The sequence below is a fragment of the Eretmochelys imbricata genome, chromosome 2, assembly GCF_965152235.1.
Source record: "Eretmochelys imbricata isolate rEreImb1 chromosome 2, rEreImb1.hap1, whole genome shotgun sequence".
NCBI lineage: Eukaryota > Metazoa > Chordata > Testudines > Cheloniidae > Eretmochelys > Eretmochelys imbricata.
Window position 1 is genome coordinate 486,314 of NC_135573.1, and position 20,251 is coordinate 506,564.

Below are 20,251 nucleotides of genomic sequence, written 5' to 3' on the forward strand. Positions count from 1 at the left end.
CTGGGCCAGGGTAACAAAGGTAATATCCCTGGGGGCTACTGTTACATCTTCCTTTTTGAAAATCAAATGTGAATTAACCCTAATATCAGCCAAATCAGCTACCCCAGACAAAAAGCTTGTTAATGACACACCCAGACAGAAACACCGAGGCTGGAGGCTGAGGAGATGACCTAACACAGCATGGATTAGAGGATTATTCTCTGCTACAGACATCTATCCAGAACTGTTATCTCTGAGGCCCAATGGCTCTCTCACCACATGGCCACGGCTCAGTTCCTCTCCAGTGGTCTGTTCAGCTGCTGAGGTGGATCTGCCACATGGAGCCTGTGTTTGCTGTCCCTGATGTTTCACTGCCAGTGACTGGCAAGGGGTTTGTGCCTTCTGTGAGCAGCATTCTGGAGGTCCTCAGAAAGCAGAGCTCTAGTGTCCTCTTTGGCTTTGTGGAGATGTCTCAAGTTCCTTGCGTAGGACTGACCCTCAGGGTTTGTGACATTGGAGCTGCTGGTGCAGCTATTTCCTTGGCAGGTTGTCAGCCACATTCTGGTTTGAAGTTAATATTCCTCCTACTTGCAATGGAATAGCTGTTCGGCATTCTTGTCCTAGTATTTCTTCTGTTCTAGTTCCCTGGTGCTTAGCTCTTTGTTAATTATGTCAGGGTCAACAGTCTCTCACTCAAACAGTTTGTCAGATGTTGGCACCAAGGTTTTTGCCCATAAGGCCCCTGTTTGGTAACCCTAAAAGCACTGGGAGGTCTGTGGTGATATTTTAACATTGCTAACAATGGATGATTTAAATCCACAATGTTTTAAAAAAATCCAGCTCTTTGTTATTTGGATTGATTTTCCCCACAATCCCATTTGACTGCTTGTAATAAAGAGCTTGAACTGATGGATCAGGAAATTGCTAAAATGAGTAACTCATGAATTGCTCTTACAGCTCAGAGGGAGGTCACTACTCATGCCACACCATTGCATCCTGCATGGAAAGGGCTCTAAGGATTAGTCTCCTATCTCAATAATTCTGTTTCTGTGGTTCCTTGTCAGGTGCTGAATGGTACCAGATCTCTCATTTGCAGTAGCTGCCTCAGCTAAAGAGTCTGGGGAACAGACGGTGGAAAGGTAAATGGGAGTTTTGCTTGGCATAAACTCTCTGGTTTTCCATGGAAACTGCAGCTGCAACAACTTCCAGTTGTGCACAATGTCCTGTACCCAAACATCCAGTAGATTGTGAGGCTTCTCCTGTACTAGGCAAGAGGAACTTTTCATTCCTAGTCAGCTGGAGAAAAAACTCCTGGGAAGCTTTGGCATCACCCATCACAATTCATCCTTTATGAATAATTCTTACTTAGAAGGGAGATCTTCAAGGTCATTAGTGAGGGAGACATGTTCTGTTGAATACAGCTCAGTTTCTTCCCAAAGGCCAGAAGCATGTCACCTAGTCAGGCTTCCATTTAATCCCAGGGGAGACAGGGAGACTGCATCAGCAGCCCCGTTTGTCTCAGCTCCACCCATAGAATGAACTGCAGAGACCCTTTGGCATGATTGCTAAGAGCAATGAATTAATGACCTGGTCTCCAGATGTCCCAGGAGGTGGGGTGAGATCCAGGCTGGGGAGCCAGATTCACACTCTGTGACATACACCATGATTCTGCCATGTTCCAAAGACATTTTACCCACAATACAAATCCCCACCCTGAGGGACCCTCTATTAGACCTCTAAGTCACATAACAGAGCTTCTGGTGAGAGGAAGCCAACCAGAATCAGACCCTGATTGCTTAGCTGGCGATTGTATGAAGACAGGAATTCTGCATGCAGCTTATACCTGAATTTCGTGAACAGGTTTGGAAGAAGGAATAGCGGCAAATTCCCGGTAGTCAAACTTCTTTTCAGACATGGACTGGAAGGGACAGCAAGAGAAGAGAGAGAGAAAGAGAGAGAGTGAGCGAGGGATCAGCAGCAAGCAGAGGGCTGCAGCACACTGTGGAAAGGCTTATCAGGAGACAAGGGCAGAAGGAATGGTTTGGGTAAAGGCAATGGTGACACTTCTCATCTGTGAAAGGTGGCACCAGGACCTGCATGAACAATTGTCTATTGCAACAAGTCATCTCTGGGATATAATCCTTCATACTCTGAGGCTCAGGGCCAGCAAAGGACAGGGGTGCCTTAAAACCCTGGGCATATACAGGGTAGTCCACTGGATCAGGCACCGAACTGGGGAAAATCCAGGTTCCACTGAAATCAATGGCAAATTCCCATGGAGTTCATTGGGGTCAGGATTTTAAACCTCCATATATTCCTGGTTCTACTATGTGACCGTGGGCAAGCCTCTTCTCTTCTCTGTGCCTCAGTTCCCTTCTCCCCAGTCTTGTCTTTGTAAACAGTGAGCTCTGTCTCTCAGTGTGTGCGTACAGTGCCCAGCACTGATCTCAGCTGGGGCCACCTGAGGTAAAGAAAACAACCACAACAGCTGGGAGCAGGTATTGTGAAGCTTGTAGAAGGTGTCTCAGGCATGAAAGGCTTGCTGAGGGTAAAACGCAGAAGCTGAACTGAAGAAGCAGAGGGGATGGAAATGGAATGTGTGGGAAAGGGACAGGTTCACAGACAAGCGAAATGGGAAACTAGGGAAATGAGACCAAATCTCAGCTGTGAAACTGGGGCTCTCAGCAACAGACATGGCTGAGCACACAGGGCCAGGTGGCTCACTCTCATGGCCTGTGTCATGGCCCCAGGTCTGGGATGAGTATGTGAGTGGGGATCCCACATCCCAGCCATACGGTCATTCTCCCCTCCCTGGCTCGCGGGAGGGTCAGTGGGCATCCCAGGTTTAGAGACAAGACAGAGAGGGGGTGGCAGCAACTCCTACCAGCCTCCCTGGTGAAGTGACATTCCTGTGGCTGCAATCTGAAAAAGACGAGGCAGAAGCACTGGTTAGTGAGAAATGTATTATGTACCCCTTCCCCCTTTGGCAGCATGCCTAAGCGCTATAAAGGGCTATGCCAAGCCTCCCGGACACACAGTCATTTCTCTCTCCTGTTTCTCGGGCTATGGTGTTGAGTTTCCACTGCTTGGGTTCCCTGGAGAATAACATGGCAAAGGGGTGGGGCTCTGTCAGTATCATACAAGCCAGGACTATCCTGGCTGAAGGATTCCAGCCCAGCCCTAGAAGTGCCCTCTCAGCCTAGAAGAGGGGAATTCACTCTCAGTGGGCCTGTGTCTGGGACATCTGGAAGAGTCCTGGCTAGTGCCCAGATGTTGGCCTCTCTCCCCAGTGATGTGGCGAACACCCCTCCCAGGACACTGTGGCATACAGTACCTTCTGGAAGCGTTGGGGACGGGGTGGGAGCAGGTGAAGGCGATTCAGCCAGCTGTTCCAGTGTGCTGCGCTTCTTCCCCTCCTTGGACTTGGCAATCACCATCTGGGCTTTGAGGGCATCCTGCTCCAGAGACTTCATCCTGCCTCAGAGGATGGGGAGAAAGTGGACATCAGCATCATTGAAGAGAATTATGGGTAATGCCTTCTTCTGTACACAGCAGCTAGCCCATGGCTCTGGGACTGAATGTCGGAGGGCAGGGATGGAGCACTGGCTCCCCGGTTCCCTCTTTGGAGTGGGTGAGGATATGTTGTGGCAGACAGAGAAAGTCAGCGTAGGAGAGAATTCAGAAACCAGCTGAATTTGCTGTGATCAGCCATTAACATCCTCCTGACACACACACACACGTGTGAATCTGGGACAGACACAGCCGAGCACTGCACACCCAAGTGAGAAGCTGCAGAGCTCTCCAGAGGTGCCTGGGGATGTGATGGGGAACCATTCAGGCCAGGAGGGGGGAGGCGAATTGCAGGTATAAACCATAAGGGCATGAGGACTATTTCAGGCACTCTGATCTCCCCCACACTCCATCAGTGCCCCTCTTCTGGCATTTGTGAAATTCAGAACTGACTATGGCAGGATGGGCTCTGCACTCGGCAGTGGAGGCTCCCCAAGCTGGAGACCTTCTCTCTCTCTCATTAGTTAGATAACTGCCATCAGCCTGCAGAACCAGGGGGCAATGAGGGCTAGCACACTGCAGCAGGAGGGGGGACGTTTCTCCCCACTCCTACAGCAGCAGCAGAGAGGGCTGCAATACGAGGCAGAAATACAGATAGGGATTGTGGAACATGCAGCTGGAGGGGCAGGGGCTGTGCACACCTGGATTGACTTCCTGACCCAGGGGTTCTTGAGACGTGACTCTGCACTGGGCTAGACACCTGAGCTGGCCTGGCCCCTGGTGCAGGTGCCCGCTGTCGGGACTGGTAGAGCTTCCTGGCCAGATCCTGCTCGTACTGTTTAATACTGTCTTCAAGAGTGGAGGATCTGAAGAGGAGGAGGAGGACGAGGAGAAGATAGTGGTGATGAACATCATAGCAGTCGACCACAGAGAGAGAAAGAGACAGACAAAGAGAGAGAAAAAAGAGATTGGAATGTACCCTGGAGAGAGGAGGAGTGAAGGGCTGATGCATGTATTGGCTAGGATCAGACCAGGCTCCCATCTCTGAGCCTGGCCAGCACCAGCTGCTTCAGAGAGTGGGGCAGGAACACCCTGGTGTGCAATTCAGGAATAACCTGCCAATGGGGACAGCCCTTCCCAGCCCCAGCAGTTAGACTCTGACTTCTGCCCTTGGCTGGTATGCACTGGGTGGGAGGGACTAGACATGGCAGGCACCACAGACACATGGAGGGACTGACAAGGTGCTTACACAAATGTGTGTGTGGGGGGGTGATTGAGGCAAACAGGGTGGATGCATGCTGAGCTGGGGGAGAGGGTGTCTGTATGCACCCGTCAGAAAGGGAAGAGGGCCCAAGACAGTGGACAAGCACCCAAGGGAGGGCTGTGTTTGCCATATGCTGGATGTGTGTATCCAAAATGGCATAGGCACACATCGGGGAAAAGTGTGTTCACAAGAGGGCATGTGTGCACTGCAGAGCAGTGGAGGGATTCACAAGATGTGTTTCGCTCCCTTGTGGACACACTTCTCCCCCACTGGCATGTGCCCGTGGCCTTTCAAACACACCCTTCCTAGACATGCGTGCCAATGTAGGTGTGTGGGGGTGTCCTGACAGGAGACACATGGCAGTGATTGGAGGGGTCGGGCCTCACAGGGTACACAAGCGGAGGAGTCCAGGGGTGCTCATGTCCCAGCAGGGCCCAGGGACCAGCATGTGGGTATGGGTGTGTGTCCTAACAGGGCACTGATGGCAGAGGGTGTGGGGGAAGGCCCAGCAGGGTGGGTGGTGGTGGGGGACACACATCAGACAACTGGAAAGAAGCAGAAGACAGAAGATTAGACAGAAAGTGATACAATTTGCATTGTGCAATATAAGGAATACAGTGAGACTGAAGGGCAACCTAAACCTCCGTCTACCAAGCAGCTCATGGAGTTGTACATGGGGATCCCCTTGGAGGGAGACCTGAGCTCTGGCCCCTGATCACTGTTACACTGCACCTAGGACTGAGCCAGCTCTAGCAAACAGAGGAGACGTGGTTCTCCAGAAGTGCACCGCCTTTTGTGGTAGGAACAGAGGAAGCTGCAGAGCAGACTGAGCTCAGGTGTCTGTGGTGGCGCCATGTCATCTCATTCTGGGGGGGGAGCTAAAATGTGGTGAATTACATGCTCTTTGTCAGTGCAGACACAGCCATGGAGAGGTAGCAAGCAGACAAGGACATACTCCACCTCAAGGGTCTTTAAACCCAGAGCAAGCAGGGCCTTTAATTGGCAGCCAAACCCCCAAGAATGCTGTGGAACTGAAATGCTATGTAACAGCTCTGGGGAAAGCTGGAGAAAGAATGTGGGAATTTTCTGAGTCAAGAGTCCCTTGAAATTGCAATGATAATGGAGGAGTGTCAGAAATATTAATAGGTTTTAAGGCCAGAATGGACCAATAGATCTAGTCTGACTTCCAAAAAGGGCAGAGCAACTAGAAAGGGAATGTCTATAGTGCCTGGCATCTGACTCAGGCTTGAGCCCAAGATCCCCTTCCAGCCACACACAAATCAATCTGACTTGGGGCAGTGAGCACCCAGGACCTAGGTCCTAACACCCTACTGGGGGATGGGTCACAGCCTAAGTCCCCCTGTGATTCTGTCCAAGCCCTGTCATCAACAGTATGAATGTAGCTCAAGCTGCAGACCCAAGTCAGAAGGTATGTGTAGTGCAGTATGGATGCATTAGCACAGCCAAAAGACCTGGGTGCCAGCAACTGTAAGCCCAGATTTACAATGCAGTGTGGACGCTCAAGCATTGGCTTGGAAACAGCAAATCCACAAGCCCAGGTCCCACAGACTGGGTTTACAATGCAGTGTAGACACCCAAACACTCATTCGTTTGATCTGAAGTCAGATGCCTTTTCCATTAGGCCACAGACTTAGGAAGTTTTGTGCTGAGCATTGGGTGTTGGGGATGGCACTGCATTATACCCACTGGCTACTTCCCAATAAGAGGGGAATGATGCAATGCCCAGTGGTTATTTTCCAAATAAAGCATTCACTGTTAATGCAGCCTTAGGGCTGACAGTTTAGGTCCAAGAAATAGAGTACTGGGAGTGGGAGGTCCCTCGGCAGTATTTAGTCACCCACCCTGCAGGAGGGGCATCTCCTTTCATTAATTAATATTCCACTAACAAAAACTGTGTTTAAAAGGGATTAGGTTAAGAGCTCCTTGAGTGCAGGGGCAGACTCTGCAGTAAACTACCTTCTGTTCCCAGCAGAGAAGGAAACACAGTACACATTCATCCCCCTCACAATGCAATGCCACACCTTTACTACAGCCTCAACAAATATTCAGTGCTGATCTAGGTGGTCAGGTCAGGTGTGTGATGTGTTTGTGGGTGTGCTGGCGGCCATCATTTAATTTTTACATTGCTGTGTGTAGTATGCCTGTGGCAATTCCTCAAGAAGGGCTACATTTTTGGAGATTCGTGTATCCACCCTATACACATCCACACCAGATATCACTTTAAAGCTTATTTTAAATACGTTTAGATGAGGTACGATGTGGAGTTGTCAAGTGGTGCTGTAAGCCTTTATGTGAGGTGAAATAATGGAACCCAAACTGAGAAAATGTCCTTTTTTGCACAGTGCCAGAAACATGGCAGGTTTCAGAGTAACAGCCGTGTTAGTCTGTATTCGCGAAAAGAAAAGGAGTACTTGTGGCACCTTAGAGACTAACCAATTTATTTGAGCATAAGCTTTCGTGAGCTACAGCTCACTTCATCGGATGCATACTGTTTCAGTATGCATCCGATGAAGTGAGCTGTAGCTCACGAAAGCTTACGCTCAAATAAATTGGTTAGTCTCTAAGGTGCCACAAGTACTCCTTTTCTTTTTGAGAAACATGGCAATATGACTACGACTACAGTTTTTACTGTAGAGTTAATTTCAACACCTAAATGTGGTGTTTACTGGTCAAAGCTACCAAACGACAATGTATTCAAAGATGTGTACTGGTTTTTGTCATCCTGCACAGCTACACCATGAATCTGGGTCTCAAAATGTAATTGACATACTAAACCTTCATGGATTCTACATCATTTATATATAATTCCAGCATCTGTCTGGCAAACGTTTGACACTCAAAAGATGTTAGAGTCCGAAGACACTGAGTCCTTACAATGTCATTAGAGAGCTTGATGATGCTATAACTCAGCATGTGCTCCTGCTGCTGGAGGAACGTTAGGCATGGGGGTGTAGCCGGTCTCATACATTGAAGTTCTGGGATCATTTTCTCCAGGTTATGCAGATACTACTTCTAATATCCATGTAGAGCAAGGGGATGATTGGAAACTTCACCTACAGACACAGCATGCCACCCTTCCATCCATCTTTACTGCAAACAGGCCCAGCTATGCTAGGTGGATACAAATTTACATTCTTGATATGTTAAATCTCCTTGAAAGATGTACGTAGTGCCTTCGAGTCTGGGGAATTTGCTGTGTGTCAGACTCCTTGTTCTTTGAATGGGACTTGGAATGGAATGGACTGACCCCAACACCATCCCAATACAAGAGGGTCACTGATATTTGGTCCTACATTTCAGCTCAGAGTACCCCAACTCACTACTGTCATAACCTGTATCTAAAAAGTGTCTTGAAAGATATCAACAGAAAGCTAATATCATACTGATCATTAATATTATTGCATGTTATATGTTCAGAGGACAAATTCAAAATTACAGACATATTGGAAATTATGTTATCAAAGTGTGTCTGCCAGGCAGGGCTAAAGATACTCCACCTTAGTAAAAGGAATGTGGTTCTGCCATCCGGAAGTTATTTCCAAGGTAAGAACATAAGAACGGCCAGACTGGGTCAGACCAAAGGTCCGTCCAGCCCAGCATCCTGTCTGCCGACAGTGGCCAATGCCAGGTGCCCCGGAGGGAGTGAACCTAACAGAGAATGATCAAGTGATCTCTCTCCTGCCATCCATCCCCACCCTCTGACAAACAGACGCTACGGACACCATTCCTTACCCATCCTGGCTCATAGCTATTAATGGACTTAACCTCCATGAATTTATCCAGTTCTCTTTTAAACCCTGTTATAGTCCTAGCCTTCACAACTTCCTCAGGCAAGGAGTTCCACAGGTTGACTGTGTGCTGTATGAAGAAGAACTTCCTTTTATTTGTTTTAAACCTGCTGCCCATTAATTTCATTTGGTGGCCCCTAGTTCTTATATTATGGGAACAAGTAAATAACTTTTCCTTATTCACTTTCTCCACACCACTCATGATTTTATACACCTCTATCATTTCTCCTCTTTTCCATACTGAAAAGTCCTAGTCTCTTTAATCTCTCCTCCTATGGGACCTGTTCCAAACCCCTCATCATTTTCATGAAAAATCATGGAGCAGGTCCTCAAAGAATCAATCTTGAAGTACTTGCATGAGAGGAAAGTGATCAGGAACAGCCAGCATGGATTCACCAAGGGAAGGTCATGCCTGACTAATCTAATCGCCTTTTATCATGAGATTACTGGTTCTGTGGATGAAGGGAAAGCAGTGGATGTATTGTTTCTTGACTTTAGCAAAGCTTTTGACACGGTCTCCCACAGTATTCTTGTCAGCAAGTTAAGGAAGTATGGGCTGGATGAATGCACTATAAGGTGGGTAGAAAGCTGGCTAGATTGTCGGGCTCAACGGGTAGTGATCAATGGCTCCATGTCTAGTTGACAGCCGGTGTCAAGTGGAGTGCCCCAGGGGTCGGTCCTGGGGCCGGTTTTGTTCAATATCTTCATAAATGATCTGGAGGATGGTGTGGATTGCACTCTCAGCAAATTTGCGGACGATACTAAACTGGGAGGAGTGGTAGATACGCTGGAGGGGAGGGATAGGATACAGAAGGACCTAGACAAATTGGAGGATTGGGCCAAAAGAAATCTGATGAGGTTCAATAAGGATAAATGCAGGGTCCTGCACTTAGGACGGAAGAATCCAATGCACCGCTACAGACTAGGGACCGAATGGCTAGGTAGCAGTTCTGCGGAAAAGGACCTAGGGGTGACAGTGGACGAGAAGCTGGATATGAGTCAACAGTGTGCCCTTGTTGCCAAGAAGGCCAATGGCATTTTGGGATGTATAAGTAGGGGCATAGCGAGCAGATCGAGGGACGTGATCGTCCCCCTCTATTCGACATTGGTGAGGCCTCATCTGGAGTACTGTGTCCAGTTTTGGGCCCCACACTACAAGAAGGATGTGGATAAATTGGAGAGAGTCCAGCGAAGGGCAACAAAAATGATTAGGGGTCTAGAACACATGACTTATGAGGAGAGGCTGAGGGAGCTGGGATTGTTTAGCCTGCAGAAGAGAAGAATGAGGGGGGATTTGATAGCTGCTTTCAACTACCTGAAAGGGGGTTCCAAAGAGGATGGCTCTAGACTGTTCTCAATGGTAGCAGATGACAGAACGAGGAGTAATGGTCTCAAGTTGCAGTGGGGGAGGTTTAGATTGGATATTAGGAAAAACTTTTTCACTAAGAGGGTGGTGAAACACTGGAATGCGTTGCCTAGGGAGGTGGTGGAATCTCCTTCCTTGGAAGTTTTTAAGGTCAGGCTTGACAAAGCCCTGGCTGGGATGATTTAACTGGGAATTGGTCCTGCTTCGAGCAGGGGGTTGGACTAGATGACCTTCAGGGGTCCCTTCCAACCCTGATATTCTATGATTCTATGATTTTAGTTTCCCTTCTCTGAACCTTTTCTAATGCCTGTATATCTTTTTTGAGATGAGGGGACCACATCTGTACACAGTATTCAAGATGTGGGCGTACCAAGGATTTATATAAGGGCAATAAGATATTCTCCGTCTTATTCTCTATCCCTTTTTTAATGATTCCTAACATTCCGTTTGCTTTTTTGACTGCCGTTGCACACTGCGTGGACATCTTCAGAGAACTATTCACGATGACTCCAAGATCTCTTTCCTGATTAGTTGTAGCTAAATTAGTCCCCATCCTATTGTATTTATAGTTGGGGTTATTTTTTCCAATGTGCATTACTTTACATTTATCCACATTAAATTTCATTTGCCATTTTGTTGCCCAATCACTTAGTTTTGTGAGATCTTTTTGAAGTTCTTCACGGTCTGCTTTGGTCTTAACTATCTTGAGTGGTTTAGTATTGTCTACAATATTATTTGTAATAGTATTTACCACCTCACTTTTTACCCCTTTCTCCAGATCATTTATGAATAAGTTGAATAGGATTGGTCCTAGGACTGACCCTTGGGGAACACCACTACCCCCTCTCCATTCTGAAAATTTACCATTTATTCCTACCCTCTGTTCCCTGTCTTTTAACCAGTTCTCAGTCCATGAAAGGATGTTCCCTCTTATCCCATGCCAACTTAATTTATGTAAGAGCCTTTGATGAGGGACCTTGTCAAAGGCTTTCTGGAAATCTAAGTACACTATGTCCACTGGATCCCCCTTGTCCACATGGACAAGGGGGATCCAGAGGTACAGGGGTACATTAAGAGACAGTGGGAATCCCATTTACTTAGAATGTAAACAGGAGCATCAAGCCAACTAGGGGAGGAGACACCACTCAGCATCATATTCGGGGAGGAGATTACAGGAAACTGATCAATTTGCATTTTACCAAAAAGTAGCAGGGGAAGAAACCAGCATGGAGCTTCCTTCACCGCCAGACTGCATGTCACCTTCCTCACTGCTTGAATGAACTTTACTTTGAGGGATAACCTTCAGAAGAATCCATTTCAAAAGTTCACTGGACTATAAAAGAAAGGGGCAAAGAATCCCAAGTTATCTTTTGCCTAAGAACACAAAGAAACCAAGGACTTTGGATTTTTTGGGAGATCCTGACAAGTGGGCTTGATCAGCCATCTTGCTGGAAAGCAATGTGATGAGAAGCCTACCCTGAACCAAGACTGTAGTCTTGTTAAATTTTAGTCTCTAAAAAGCATTTCTCATTTGTATTTGCTTGTTACCATTTCTGACTCTATCCTTTACACTGAACTTACTTAAAATCCTCTCTCCTTTTGTTAATAAACTTGTTTTACTTTTAATCTAAACTAGGGCTGTCAAAGAATTAAAAAAATTAATAGCAATTAATTGTGCTGTTAAAGAATAATAGAATACCATTTATTTAAATATTTGTGGATGTTTTCTACATTTTCAAATGTATCGATTTCAATGATAACACAGAATACAAAGTGTACAGTGCTCACTTTATATTTATTTTTGATTGCAAATATTTGCACTGTAAAAAAGAAATAGTATTTTTCAATTCACCTAATACAAGTACGGTATTGCAATCTCTTTATCATGAAAGTTGAACTTACAAATGTACAATTATGTACAAAAAATAACTGCATTCAAAAATAAACCAATGTAAAACTTTAGAGCCTATAAGTCCACTCAGTCCTACTTCTTTTTCAGCTAATTGCTAAGACAAATAAGTTTGTTTACATTTGCAGGAGATAATGCTGCATGCTTCTTGTTTACAATGTCACCTGAAAGTGAGAACAGGCATTCATATGGCACTTTCGTAGCTGGCATCGCAAGATATTTATGTGTCAGATGTGCTAAAGACTCATATGTCCCTTCATGCTTCAACCACTATTCCAGAGGACATGCGTCCATGTTGATGATGGGTTCTGCTCTATAACTATCTGAAGCAGTGCGGATCACCGCATGTTCATTTTCATCATCTGAGTCGGATACCACCAGCAGAAGATTGATTTTCTCTTTTGGTGGTTCAGGTTATGTAATTTCTGCATCACAGTGTTGTTCTTTTAAGATTTCCGAAATCATGCTCCATACCTCATCCCTCTCAGATTTTGGAAGGCAAGTCAGATTCTTAAATCTTGGGTTGAGTGCTGTAGCTATCTTTAGAAATCTCACAATGATACCTTCTTTGCGTTTTGTCAAATCTGCAGTGAAGGTGTTTGAAATGAACAACACACGCTGGATCATCATCTGAGATTGCTATAACATTAAATATATGGCAGAATGTGAGTAAAACAGAGCAAGAGACATACAGTTCTTCCCCAAGGAGTTGAGTCACAAATTTAATTAATGCATTGTTTTTTTAACAAGCGTCATCAGCATGGAAGCATGAACTCTGGAATTGTGACTGAAGCATGAAGGGGCATACGAATGTTTAGCATATCTGGCACATAAATACCTTGCAATGCTAGCTACAAAAGTGCCATGCAAATGCCTATTCTCACTTTCAGGTGACACTGTAAATAATAAGCAGGCAGCATTATCTCCTTTAAATGTAAACAAACTTATCTGACTTAGCAATTGGCTGAACAAGAAGTAGGACTGAGTGGACTTATAGGCTGTAAAGGTTCACATTGTTTTATTTTTGAATGCAGTTATTTTTTGTACATAATTGTACATTTGTAAGTTCAATTTTCACGATAAAGAGATCGCGTTACAGTACTTGTATGAGATGAACTGAAAAATACATTTATTTTGTTCATCATTTTTACAGTGCAAATATTTGTAATAAAAAATAATAATATAAAGTGAGCACAGTACACTCTGTATTCTGTGTTGTAATTTAAATCAATATATTTGAAAATGTAGAACATCCAAAAATATTTAATAATTTTCAATTGGATTCTTGTGTTTAACAGTGCAATTAAAACTGCGATTAATAGCAATAAATTTTTTATCACAATTAATTTTTTTTAATTAACCGCGTGAGTTAATTCCAATTAATTGACGCCCTAATCTAAACCAATCCAGAGGGGTGTTTAATGTAAAGTGAATGTTAACTTCAATGTGGCAAGCTGCTAGGTATTGTATCTTTAAAGGAACAAATGAATCTTAATGTCTCTCTCAATGATCCAGGAAGAGGCTGGACTTTGCAGACCACACAGTTTGGGGAAAATTCAAGACTGGGAGATGCTAGTGTTATTTTTCTAGGGTAACCAAGGCCGGTGGAGCCAGAGTGTGGCAGTGGTGTAACAAGCAGGCTGCTGGAATCAGAATTGTTGTGTCAGGGCGTCTTAACGCACAGACACTCAGTGCAGACTTGTCTGCTGGCTGGGAGTGTTCAGACAAGAGAATCATATCAGCACAGCATTTTGAGGGCAGGTGGTGATGCAACCCTTCACTGGCCTCGATTGCAACCTAGCATGTGCCACATGGTAACTGAGAAAACTGTCAAGCAGACTCAAAGGGCAGCAGTGGGATTGTAGGACTGACAAGAAAGAAGTCAGTCCTTGTCAGATGGAACCTCAAAAGACATACCCTAAAATGCAAAAGCTCTGACAGAAAGAAGGGTCTAACAAGCAGTAGTGAAGACAAAGTCCACAAACAAGTCCTTGCCTCTGCACTGAAGAGGGATGAAGAGCCTGTTATAGCCCTTACCAACCATGTCATCAACACTATGACAAACCCACCTGACCCTGAATCCCATCCAGAGGTGCCGATCAACATATCTACTGTAACATCAGATGTACAAGAGTCTCTACAGAAAATACCAGATGTTGGTGAAGAACGAATGGAGATATTTGAGAGAGGTGCACTTGAATCTGATGGGGCATGTAGCTTCTTCAGCCCAGTCAAGAAATCTGGCATCAAAACATTTGCTGACATGACCAAGATGACCAAATTTGAGTCTGGCAAGGGAGGGGCAATCACACAGGAATCAGTCCAGAAACTTTTTCCCACAGAGCCCTGTCCTCCTTGTAACAACCTTTTATAGACTTAAAAATGGTTATCATGTCCCCTCTCAGTCTTCTCTTTTCCAGACTAAACAAACCCAATTTTTTCAATCTTCCTTCACAGGTCATATTTTCTAGACCTTTAATCATTTTTGTTGCTCTTCTCTGGACTCTCTTCAATTTGTCCACATCTTTCCCGAAGTGTGGCGCCCAGAACTGGACACAATACTCCAGTTGAGGACTAATCAGTGTGAAGTAGAGCAGAACAACTACTTCTCATGTCTTGCTTAGAACACTCCTGCTAATACATCTCAGAATGATGTTCCCTTTTTTTGCAACAGTGTTACACTGTTGACTCCTATTTCGTTTGTGATCCACTATGACCCCCAGATCCCTTTTTGCAGTACTCCTTCTCAGGCAGCCATTTCCCATTTTGTATGTGTTCAACTGATTGTTCCTTCTTAAATGGAGTACTCTGCATTTGTCCTTATTGAATTTCATCCTATTTACTTCAGACTATTTCTCCAGTGTGTCCAGATCATTTTGAATTTTTAATCCTATCCTCCAAAGCACTTGCAACCCCTCCCAGCTTGGTATCATCCACAAACTTTATAAGTGTATTCTCTATGCCATTATCTAAGTCATTGATGAAGATATTGAAAAGAACCGAACCTAGAACTGATCCCTGCGGGACCCCACTCATTATACCCTTCCAGCATGACTGTGAACCACTGATAACTACGCTCTGGGAACAGTTTTCCAACCAGTTTTACACTCACCTTATAGTGGCTCCATCTAGGTTGCATTTCCCTAGTTTATTTAAGAGAAGGTCACGCAAGACAGTATCAAAAGCTTTACTAAAGTCAAGAAGCCCAAGATTTATACAATACTCAAGAAGAAGCGGACACAAGGATGCTGCTGCATGTTGTATGTGCCAATATAGCTTTTGGATCTCTTGGTACCAAAGAAACCATAGTAATTAGGTCACTTGATACAGATGATTTGGTCCTTACTGTTCACTACTTTCCAAAAATGGAACACATAGATAACATGTGGATTGAAACAAGCAACATTACCGGCAAAATTGACAAGTGTCACTCTATACCTGTGCATGCAATTTGTGACACACTCACTCCTAACTTCTACAACATACATAGATGTGACTCTGTGTCATCCCTATTTGATAGCAGGAAAAAAATCTGCGTTTAATGTTGTCAAAACAAAGGGAGCTTACCACTTCAGAGATCTTGCCAAATTAGGAGAGAGTGACCGACAAGCCGCAATTTCTGCAGCAAGGAAGTTGGTAGCAGTGCTGTATGACCAGAGCAACAAAGAAAAGGAGACCCACAGAGACCTCAATTGTTTGTGGCTCCATCTAGCCAGCAAAAAGGACGAGACACTGGCCAAACTCCCACCATGTAAGAACAGTTTTGAAGGGCGTGTCGAAAGAGCATTTGGCAAACAACTATTTGGATGTCTTAACACACAGGTAAGCCAGATGTTGGATCTTTATTGCAACATGGATGAAAAAATGTAGATGATGAACTACTTCCTGTATTCTTCTAAGGCCCAATGGCATCTGAGCTTCTACAAGATCTTGTGTGCACCTGTGCCAGGAGGGGTTGCTGCACAAGCAACTCTGCCTGTAGTCAGCACACTTTGTCTGTGCTGAGGCAGCGAAGACTGTGATAACCCGCGCACTCCTGACAGGGGTCACAACGATGAACAAGATGAGGATAATGGTGTTGACCAGAAATGTCACCAGCTCTGTTACGTTTCAATTATACCTGTACAAATTTATTATTAGATTTTAATTTACCTTTTAGATTGTTGCTGCAATACTTTGAGGTCACAAAGAAATTCAATTGTATTTCTTGAAATAATACAGAGTCATTAAACTAAGAGAAACAAATCCGAAAATTTCAAAGTGGTCATTTTAACGTGTTGAAGATGTCATTGTTTATCCCCGTTTTCTATGGTAATGGCACAAGTTGACAGTTCCACATCATACCTCACCTTTAAGTAGCCATCATAAGCTTTCAATGATGTATAAGGTGTGTGTATGTTGAGATGGTACATTAAGCTGACCAAATCAATGCTGTCTGCTGCTTGCCTATAGTGTGTTTCCCCTCTCTACTGGGGAATAGAAGGATGTTCATTGTGATAATGCAGAGTCTTGAAATATGCAACGTGGGTGTTAGAGTACAGGAGAAATGTTCCATAATGTGGCATAGCCTTGCTTTTAAAGGCTTGAGTTGGGGGATTTCACAGTTATCCAGCTTTAATCCCTTTAAAACAGAGCTTTTGTATATATATTTAATAAGAATATAAGAATGGCCATACTGGGTCAGACCAAAGGTCCATCTAGCCCAGTATCCTGTCTTCCAACAGTGACCAATGCCAGATGCCCCAGAGGGAATGAACAGAAAAGGTAATCATCAAATGATCCATTCCCTGTCACCCATTCCCAGCTTCTGGCAAACAGAGGTTAGGGACATCACCCCTGCCCATCCTGGCTAATAGCCATAGATGGAACTATCCTCCATGAATTCATCTATTCTTTTTTGAACCCAGTACAGTCATGACCTTCACAACATCCTCTGGAAAGGAGTTCCACAGATTGAATTTGTGCTGTGTAAAGAAATACTTCCTTTTGTTTGTTTTAAACCTGCTGCTTATTAATTACATTTGGTGACCCCTAGTTCTTGTGTTATGAGGAGTAAATAATATTTCATATTTACTTTCTCTACATCAGTTATGATTTCATAGACCTCAATCATATCCCTCCTTAGCCGTCTCTTTTCCAAGCTGAAAAGTCCCAGTCTTATTAATCTCTCCTCATACGGAAGCCGTTCCATACCCCTAATCATTTTTGTTCCCCTTTTCTAAAACTTCCAATTCCAATATATCCTTTTTGAGATGGGGCAACCACATCTGCACACAGTATTCAAGATGTGGGCATACCATGGATTTATACAGAGGCATTATGATATTCTCTGTCTTATTATCTATCCCTTTCTTGAAGATTCCCAACATTCTGTTCGCTTTTTTGACTGCTGCTGCACACTGAGCAGATGTTTTCAGAGAAATATCTACAATGATTCCAGAATCTCTTTCTTGAGTGGTAACAGCTAATTTAGACCCCTTCGTTTTATATGTATAGTTGAGATTATGTTTTCCAATGTACATTACGTTGAATTTCATCTGCCATTTTGTTGCCCAGTCACCCAGTTTTCTGAGATCCCTTTGTAGCTCTTTGCAGTCTGCTTTGGACTTAACTGTCTCGAGTAGTTTTGTACCACCTGCAAATTTTGCCACCTCACTGCTAACCCCTTTTTTCAGATCATTTATGAATATGTTGAATAGGACTGGGCCCAGAACAGACCCCTGGGGGACACCATTATTTACCTCTCTCCGTTCTGAAAACTGACCATTTATGCCTACCCTTTGTTTCCTATCTTTTAACTAGTTACCAATCCATGAAAGGACCTTCCCTCTTATCCCATGACAGCTTACTTTGCTTAAGAGCCTTTGATGAGGGATCTTGTCAAAGGCTTTCTGAAAATCTAAGTACATTATATCCACTGGATCCCCCTTGTCCACATGCTTGTTGACCCCCTCAAAGAATTCTAGTAGATTGTTGAGGCATGAGTTCCCTTTACAAAAACTATGTTAACTCTTCCCCAACAAATTATGTTCGTCTATGTGTCTGACAATTTTGTTCTTTACTATAACCAGTTTGCTCGGTACTGAATCAGGTTTACTGGCCTGTAATTGCCGGTATCACCTCTGGAGCCCTTTTTAAAAATTGGCGTCACATTAGCTGTCCTCCAGTCATTTGGTACAGAAGCTGATTTAAATGATAGGTTACAGACTACAGTTAGTAGTCCTGCAATTTCACATTTAAGTTCCTTCAGAACTCTTGGGTGAATCCCATCTGGTCCTGGTGACTTATTACTGTTTAGTTTATCAATTTGATCCAAAACCTCCTCTAATGACACCTCAATCTGGGACAATTCCTTAGATTTGTCACCTAAAAAGAATGGCTCAGGTTTGGGAATCTCCCTCACGTCCTCAGCCGTAAAGACCGATGCAAAGAATTAATTTAGTTTCTCCACAATGGCCTAATTGGCCTTGAGTACTTCTTTAACATCTCGATCAACCAGTGACCCCTATATGGTAAGTACTGGAGGTGGCACAAAAGGGGGGAAAGGATGACAGCCCCACATACAAGTTTCTCCTTCTGGTATGTTGAGATATGCATAAAAAGCAGATGTTTGAAGTGGGGGGTGAGGAGACACCAAGCTGGGGGGAGAGCAGGGGAACTGTGGGGGAGAGCAGATCTGTTTCTGCCACCCCTCACACCAGCACAATGATGCAGAAATCTCTGGGAAGGGGGAAGCCTGCCGTGTGCCACTCCTCTTCCACTGGGCTAGCCACAGCGCCTCCGAGCAAAGGAAATCCTGTTAAAGCTACAGAGGCTGAAGAGATTCCATAGCGGGGAACCTCAGCTGCTACCCCCTTTGACTATGGAACGTCGAAAGCCCCCTTTGCCATAGGATCTGAACAGCTCACAACTTTTAATGTGTTTCTTCTCTCGACACTCTGGTGAGGGAGAGAAGAGCTGTGTCCCCATTTTACACATGGGGAACAGAGACATAGATATACCAAGTGATTTGCCCAAGGTCACACAGGAAGTCTGTGGTGGAGTAGGGAATTCAACCTGGGTTTCTGGAGTTCAAGCCCCAAACCAATGGACCATCCTTTGTCTTCTGAGCTGGGTTCGTGGCATAGACTAGCTCTTCCCAGTTTTACAACCAGAGTGTAGGGGCAGCCATCATCACTGCAGGCCTCCTGGTTTCAGTCCCATTAGAAATGCACAGACAACCTAGGAAGGTTTTGGAGAGTGTTGGGGACAACTTCCTGGTACAAGTGCTGGAGGAACCAACTAGGGGCTGTGCTTCTCTTGACCTACTGCTTACAAACAGGGAAGAATTGGTAGGGGAAGTAGAAACGGGAGGCAATCTAGGCAGCAGTGACCATGAGATGGTTGAGTGCAGGATCCTGACAAAAGGAAGGAGAGTAGCAAAATACGGACCCTGGACTTCAGAAAAACAGACTTAGACTCCCTTAGGGAACTGATGGGCAGGATCCCCTGGGAGGCTAATATGAGGGGGCAAGGAGTCCAGGAAAGCTGGCTGTATTTTAAAGAAGCCTTACTGAGGGTGTAGGAACAAACCATCCCGATGTGCAGAAAGAATAGCAAATATGGCAGACGACCAGCTTGGCTTAACAGTGAAATCTTTGGTGAGCTTAAAGTCAAAAAGGAAGCTTACAGGAAGTGGAAATTTGGACAGATGACTAGGGAGGAGTATAAAAATATTGCTCGAGCATGCAGTGGTGTAATCAGGAAGGCCAAGGCAAGACTGGAGTTGTAACTAGCAAGGGATGTGAAAGGTAACAAGAAGGGTTTCTACAGGTATGTTAGCAACAAGAAGAAGGTCAGGGAAAGTGTGGGACCCTTACTGAATGGGGGAGGCAACCTAGTGACAGATGATGTGGAAAAAGCTGAAGTACTCAATGCTTTTTTTGCCTCGGTCTTCACAGACAAGGTCAGCTCCCAGAGTGCTGCACTGGGCAGCACAGTAGTGGGAGGAGCCCTCAGTGGTGAAATAACAGGTTAAGGACTATTTAGAAACACTGGACATGCACAAGTCCATGGGTCCAATGTATCCAAGGGTGCTGAGGGAGTTGGCTGATGTGATTACAGAGACATTGGCCATGTTCTTTGAAAATATGTGGTGAGTGGGGGAGGTCCCAGACGATTGAAAAAAGGCAAATATAGTGCCCATATTTTAAAAAAGGAAGAAAGAGAACCTGGGGAACTACAGACCGGTCAGCCTCACTTCAGTCCCCAGAAAAATCATGGAGCAGGTCCTCAAGGAATCCATTTTGAAGCACTTGGAGGAGAGGAGGGGGATCAGGAACAGTCAACATGGATTCACCAAGGGCAAGTCATGCCTGACCAACCTGATTGCCTTGTATGATGAGATAACTGGCTCTGTGGATATGGGGAAAGTG

General features: G+C 44.8%; 1 protein-coding gene across 18 annotated transcripts in view; it reads right to left on the reverse strand.

Moving 5' to 3' along the window:
* SCRIB (scribble planar cell polarity protein) overlaps positions 1 to 20,251 on the reverse strand; it is a 238,448-nt gene that overhangs the window by 30,116 nt on the left and 188,081 nt on the right. For 16 of the 18 annotated variants that reach the window (XM_077809562.1, XM_077809575.1, XM_077809561.1 and 13 more), the window contains 3 exons: positions 4,191 to 4,355; positions 3,314 to 3,453; positions 2,864 to 2,901 (listed from right to left, as the gene is read on the reverse strand). In XM_077809562.1, coding sequence (XP_077665688.1) covers positions 2,864 to 2,901; positions 3,314 to 3,453; positions 4,191 to 4,355 — 343 coding nt within the window. Of the gene's footprint in view, positions 1 to 1,822; positions 1,898 to 2,863; positions 2,902 to 3,313; positions 3,454 to 4,190; positions 4,356 to 20,251 lie in introns of all 18 variants that reach the window. The other 2 variants (XM_077809563.1, XM_077809569.1) reach the window with 2 other exon arrangements.